This window comes from Aedes albopictus, chromosome 1 (genome assembly GCF_035046485.1).
Source record: "Aedes albopictus strain Foshan chromosome 1, AalbF5, whole genome shotgun sequence".
In the NCBI taxonomy this organism is placed as follows: domain Eukaryota; kingdom Metazoa; phylum Arthropoda; class Insecta; order Diptera; family Culicidae; genus Aedes; species Aedes albopictus.
This window is the reverse complement of record NC_085136.1, coordinates 192,119,321-192,126,454: the sequence shown is the minus strand read 5'-3', so window position 1 is coordinate 192,126,454 and position 7,134 is coordinate 192,119,321. Positions and strand designations below refer to the sequence as shown.

The 7,134-nt window shown below is 41.8% G+C and overlaps 1 protein-coding gene across 1 annotated transcript in view; it reads right to left on the bottom strand.

Moving 5' to 3' along the window:
* Positions 1-794: 794 nt before the first annotated feature.
* The window catches only part of LOC134290446 (uncharacterized), a 15,752-nt gene continuing 9,412 nt past the window's right edge, over positions 795-7,134 (bottom strand). Inside the window, exon 2 of the mRNA XM_062857594.1 lies at positions 795-815. Coding sequence (XP_062713578.1) covers positions 795-815 — 21 coding nt within the window. The remainder of the gene's footprint in view (positions 816-7,134) is intronic.

Here is a 7,134-nt window from a genome sequence, read left to right as displayed (position 1 = left end):
TGTTGTTCAACAATAGAATTTATTTTAACTCGATGGTAGTATTTAATTATGTAATTGAAAATTTTGTCGGGGTACACACGAGGTATACGAGCTGGTGAATATTGTGTACCCAAACTTGGAGTTCAGAACAACATGATTATTGTCACTTCTTAGTCTTTTGGATCGGTTTATGATATCAATGCTAGAAATTTTGAAGTAAGTAGGATGAGACGAGTCCAAATTGACGAAGTTCGGTTTTGGTTACCTTTTTGGTCTGGATTGGATATCAATGATGTAATCAGAGTGAGTTGTTGAGGCTGCTGTAGTAGAAATGAAAATGTCATAAATTTTGTATGACCAGTGATGCTTCCTTGTGTTTTTGGAAATGATGTAGATTTATATGACCGCTTGAGTGGAATAAATGATGATAGCCTGAGTGAAGCCTAATTGCTAATAGGTCATTGGGCATGTTGTTGTACAGAGGTTCTTTTGAGGCTTATCTCTTCTGTGACAGTAGAGTAGTTTTACATGCGGATTTTTGATTTTTGTGGTGTTCCGTGGAATTGTGTATATCTGTCAAGAGGTGGGAGTACAAAGTCTCAATTTATTCAATATTTCCCGGTGAAGTTTGTGTGGTCTTACATAGTAATTTGTTTATCGACTAGACAAGTACACTGAAAGGCTCCTGCTTACTTATTATCCAATGGATATTATCATACAGAGAGGTTTATTGAGTGTTACGAGGAGTGTTATCCATTGACAAAAATGGGTGGATCCGAGAAGTATGATTTGAAAAAGATGATTTGAGTAACTGCTCACTCACTGCTGGGAACAGTCTAAAAAGGGAATAGGTCTGACGTTCAGTTTGAATAGGTCGAATCTACATAGGTATCACAGCAAACTTAGGACCTATTAGAATCGAGCGTCTGAGTTCATGTAGTTTCTGAAATTAAATTTGGATGGTTTATTAAATACAAAATTATGTGTTGAAGTAGATGACATAATATATTCTGGCCAGCTGTTTGTATGTACGAGTTCGAGTAGGGAATAGCTTATGCAGAACTTATTTTTATGAATTTAATGAGTTTCTACCAATATGTTGGGTATGTGCGGATAGTTATCACCGCTGATTGCGCTGATGTGCTTAATGTGACGGCTTGATAATGAGTCTACGTTTAGATAAACTTGCTATGCTCTGGAAGAAAATGTTTTTGGTGATTTAAGTTGTGAGGATCTAAGGTTGACTCAGAAGATGATCTGATCTAAAGCGACCAGATGCTAAAAAAATGTATAAACACAATCAGATTTTTGTGTTTTGAAAAGTTTATGTTGTATACTTTGGGTAGGGTTTTGCAAATGCGTATAGTTATGGAAGAAATTTGACAGAAAATTCATAAGAAATTGATCAAATTGCCGCTAACCCAGACGTATCGTACACTATGTGTTCCAGACAGTTCCACAATTTATGCACGTCCGACTAGGTAGAAGTTTGAATTATATTTCCACTGTTCAATAGCAGAATTGTTCATTCAGTAGTTAGGGCACATACAGCGAAATATATGGCAACGGTTCTATAAAAGTGAAGGGACAGGGTTCACATGGCAAGCATCAGGTGTGGTTGGCTATTACAAGAAATCGTGGTTTTGTCAATTATGGTGTTCACGTCAATCATGGAATGTTCAGCATATTTGTGAACTAAAAACAGTTGAAAAAAAAATAAATAAAATTATTCTCACAGGGTGGGCAAATGCTATTGGGAAGATGAGTAATCCTGAACCTGTTTATTTAAAGAAGGATGGGGGTGTAGGGTTCATACCAGCATTAATTTGTAGGGTTTGTATTAAGTGTGTAATAAATGCCGATAGGGTTGTTATGCATGAGCGTGTAGTGTGTGACAGGAGGTGTGTGTTTTGGGAGAGCGATGGGATCGAAGAACTGGAGACGGTGCGTGTAATCGGTGGTCTCGAATCCGGGTAAGTTTGGCCGCTGCGGATGTCCTTCCCGACTGGGACCCTACAATGCGTACCTACTACCAGATAATGATATTGTGCACAAGAAAATGTAATAATAACGGTAAGTATGGAAACGGCGGCAACGGGCGTTTATGGGGAAGAACAAATGGAGGTTGCAGGGGCGTTTCAGGGCATCTCAAGGGGTTTCAGCGGGGTACCACAAGATCTCAGAGACATTTCAAGGGAGTGCCAGGGGATTTCAGGGGTACCATGAGGTCTTAGGGACGTTAAAGGGGGTCACAGGGACGCTTCAGGAGATCTCAGGGGCGTTTCAGGCGTGGTTTCAGGTGCTGATCGGGTTTGAGTACCGTGGAATTTTACTAATTTATGTGGGTTGGCTCTTTTCGGTGACATAAGAAAAAGCAGCATAATTCGCGTTACGCGTTTCGGCTTACTACTCTTCAGCCCTCTTCAGACGCAACATGCTGAATGTGACCATCAGCTCGGCCCAACGCCCTGAGATCCCCTGGAACAACCCCCAGAAACGCCCATGAAGCCCCTTGGAACTCCCCTTTTTGGGATCTCCGGGAACTTCTTCGAAACCCCCTTAGCTTCATCTCAAATGCTCAGGAGCAAGATCTGTTCTCGCGAACTAGATTCTATAAGCAGCCCAACTTAACTTATGCACGAAATTCACTCTGTTTTTGTTCTTTTTATATTTATGCATTCCCAGGCAATGACTTTAACCCTTATGTGGCCGACAGGGTACCCGGGTACCCAGCGCCCATTTAAAAAACACGGTGTAGAAAAAAGCAAAAAAAATGTCGGACACATAACGGTTAAATGGAGGAGAACGTGCCTCTGGAGCCGACCTACTGACCTGACCCAGCCAATGACATAAAAAGAGGTTCCAATCTATTCTTTTTATTTTTAAACGTTATGTTGTGTGTTGTGTTGATTCAGACCCACGGTGGTGCAGAAGGCCGAATCGAAAGATCTCCTGGGCGATTTCCCGCCCAGCGTACAGCAGTACAGATTTCACGTTCAAGATGAAAATTTGAATTTTGGTGCGTCGATTAATCCGCTTGTTTTTCCATGCATTTCTTAAACTCACAAAAGCAGCCCCCTTCTTGATCCGTGCACCTATGTCGATCTTGGTGCCACCATCGGCCGCAGTTGGCTACCAAGCTATTGAAAGCTTTCAATATTCCCCACTGCTTGCCCAGCTACCGTAAAGCTGGAAGGGTTGACCGTGTTTACATCTGACGATTTGGTCTTGTTAATGTTGATGGTAAGACCTTCCGTCAAGGAGCGGTTGGCAAGATCATCGAGCTTCCAGTGATCGTAAAAGATGTTGAATAAAATGCTTAAGTGGAGGCGACATGCGTACATTTTACATGCACCTAAATGGAGGCATGCATGCATATGGCCTCCACTTCATCATCTTATGCATTATCCAATATGATAATTGGTTGTCAGGGTTACTCTGCATATCAGAGCGCCATTAAGCTAAGAGAGTAACGTCATCAGCCAGTTCGAAGTCATTTAGATGCTCCATGGTGATGGGCTGCCACTCCAGCAACGACCCGGATGAGATCGGACAATACACCGTTGTGCAGCACTCTGCATGAAAATGCCCTGCACTGAGCTTCAATGATGCCGATAATTTTCTCAGGGACACCTTTGCGCCTGAGGGCTTCCCACATGTTTTCGTGATTAAGACGGTCGAAAGTTTTTTTGTTAGCAATGAACACCAAATAGATAAACTCTTGGAATTCATTGGTTTGCTCCAGAATGATACGGAGCGTGACAATATGGTCCATACAGGATCGTCCGGCACGGAATCCTGCTTGCTGCCATCGGAGAGTTGCGTCAATCTTCTCCTGTATCCGATTACGGATCACTTTTCAGTGGACTTAGAGAACGATATAACATGATGCCTCGCTTATTATCGCAAACAGTCAGGTAACCCTTTTCGGTAAGACGCCTTCATCCAGTCGGCCGGAAATTTCGTGGTTTCCAATATATTGCATACCCAACTAACAATCACCAGCCGCAAACAAGCATTAATGCTGAATTGTTGCTTTATAATAGTAATTATAGCTGAACTAAATATACGCTGTACACATTACTGTACAAATGCTATTTCAATTGAAAAAGTACCCAATGTTCAACTTTTCGTATTGGTATTAACAATGATAATTTAAACACTTTTCAAGCGTTTAATAAAATTTTTGTTCGACTCGCAGTAATTCCTTTACAATATAGTTTAACAAGAGTTTTTCTGCTTCTTGTTAAGTTCATGTAAAAATTAGCACATGTATCTGTATAATGTGTTTTTCACAAGTCAAATAAGCGCTTCCGTTTCATCATACTTCGACTCAGAGTGCATGATGAAAAAACACGTGGTTTTTACTGAACAACAGCTGAATTAATCTGTTGTTCTGTCGTTAACCATAATGTTGTGCTAATTCGCCACTGCTAAATAGGAGTCTGATCATTATTAAACCACGGGAAGTTTTTGTTTTGATTTGAGCGCTGCAATCCATCATCTCTAGGATGGCGCAGATAGGAAGGCATGCGGCTGGCAATCGACGCGTCTAGAGTTCGAATCTGGATTTAGGTAAATGTATGTGTAGTTATCATTTCACAATATTTGTTCACAGCATTAAGTTCCATTCTTAAACTCACGTGGAAATTGAAAAATTTTGCATTTTATATTTTTAATCATTTTTGCTAAAGCTGAATAACAGCTTTACTATATAGTTGTAAAACGATTTAACAACAATCAGTTTACTTGGTACACAACACGATGCTTTATAGTTTCTCCAAATTTGTGTGAACAAAACCCGAACAAAGGTTGTGCCTGAATATTATCCTAATGTTATTCAGAATCATGCTGAATCAATTCGTCGTAAAGGTGCTTGTAAAATGAGTGATTGTTAGTTGGGTAAATAATTGATGTAGCAGTTATGCGGTTACTACGGGGTCAAATTTGAGCCTGGGGCTCTGTTCAATTTCATGCTACGGATGGCTGTTTGTATCTCCTGCACTGATGGAGCTTCGGTGTCGACCCCTTGGCGGATCATTCCGAAATGCTGATGGCGTTGGCGACACTTGAAAAAGGTTTCCAAAGTGTTCGAACCAACTGCGTTTTGGTCAGCCTGTTCCGTTTATACTGGTCAATAACTGTGGTGTCTTTCACGGTCATCATAGCATTCATCTTAGTCCCACTAAGGTGAAGTGAAATAGTGGAGACGAATGTCGCCAGTGTTAGCGGCTTTCTCGCCTTCGTTGGCTAGGGCGTCCGCCTTGTCCCGTACACATGAGCACTTCACTTCCTTCTCGAAAGTCGAATAGCGTTGACGGGCTACGGTTTTGGCTCCTCGTGTTTCCGCTTGGTCTATTGCGGTTGTGGCGTTCCTTCGCTTCTCTATCTTCCTCCAAGCATAATCTGTGATCCCCTGCTTTCTCCGGGTGCGTTAGAAACGAAGTACTTTAAAATGATTCATCTCATGATTCACAAGAGATTCCTCTTGTAATAACTTCGGGGATTCCTCAAGGAATTCCTCCGGGGATTTCTCCTGGACTTCCTTTGGGGATTTCTCCTGGTATACTTTCGGGGATTCCTTTTGGAATTCTTTCGGAGATTCCTTATAGAAGTCATTCTGGAATTTCTCCTGGAATTTTTATCGAGGATTCCACCTGGACTTCCTTCAAGGGTTCCTCTTGAAATTCTTTCGGGGATTTCTCCTGATATACTGTCGTGGATTTCTCCTGAAATTTCTTCGGGGTTTCCTCCTGGAATTTCTTCGATGATTTTTTAGAATTCCTACGGAAATTCCTCTTTGATTTCCTTCAGGAATTCCTCATGGAATTCCTCCAGGAGTCCTTCTGGAATTTCTTCGGGGATTCCTCCTAGAGTCCCTTCGGAGATTTCTCCTGAACTTCCTATGGGGCTTCCTCTTGGAATTTCTTCGGGGCTTCCTCTTGAAAATCCGTCGATTATTCCGGATTGAACTCCCCTGGAGATTCCTCCCAGTATTCCTTCAGGGGTCCCCCTGGGATTCCTGCAGGGATTTCTCCTGTAGTTTCTTCGGAGATTTCTCTTGAAATTCCTTCAAGAAATCCTCCCGGAATTCTGTCGGGCATTCTTTCTGAACTTCCTTCAAGGATTCCTTCGGAGATTCCTCCTTGAATTCTTTCAGAGATTCCTTTTGAAATTCCTTCGGGGATTCCTCTTAGAGTTCCTTTGGGGATTTCTCTTGGAATTATTTCGGGGATTGCTCCTGGAGTTCTTTCGGAAATTCCTGCTGAACTTCCTTCAAGGATTCCTCCTGAAAAGGCTTCGGGGATTCCTCCTGATATTCCGTCAGGGATTCCTCCTGAAATTTCTACGGGAACTCCTCCTGCATTTACTTCGAAGTTTCCTCTAGGAATTCCTGTTGGGATTCCTCTTCGAATTTATTCTGAGATTCCTCCTGAAATTCCTCCAGAAATTTCTCATGGAATTCCTCCGGGGATTTCACCTAGAATTCCTACTGGGTTTCCTACTGGAGTTCCTTGAGGAATTTATTCGGGAAAATATTCTGGGATTCCTCTTGGAATTCCTTCGGTGATTCCTCCTGGAATTCCTTCACGAATTTCTCGTTCAGAGATACCCTCTGGATAATTTTCGTTAATCCCTTCTAGAAATCCTTTGGGGATTCTTCCTCGAATTACCTTGGAAATTCCCACTGGAATCCTTTTGGGTAGTTCTGCTGGAATTTCTTTGTGGATAATTGCTGGAATTCCTTTGGGATTCGCGCTGGATTTTTTCGGAATTTCCTCTTGAATTTCTTGGATTCGTCCTGAAATGCCTTTGGGGTTCCCCCTAAAATTCCTCTCAGAGTTCCTTCGGGGATTTGTCTTGGAACTCTTTCGTGGATTCCTGCTGGACTTCCTTCAAAGCTTTCTCCTGAAATTTCTTCGGTTATTCTTCCTGATATTTCCGGAATAACTTTGAATAACTTTGAAGTTCTCTCTTGGAATTCCTGTGGTGATTGCTCTTTAAATTTTTTTTCAAAGATTCCTCATGGCATTCCTTAAATTCTTCATGGAATTCCTCCAGGATTCCTCCTGGAATTCCTTCGGGGTTTCCTTCATGAATTTATTCGGTGATTTCTCCAAGAATTCCTTCGGAAGTTCCTTCTAGAATTCGTGG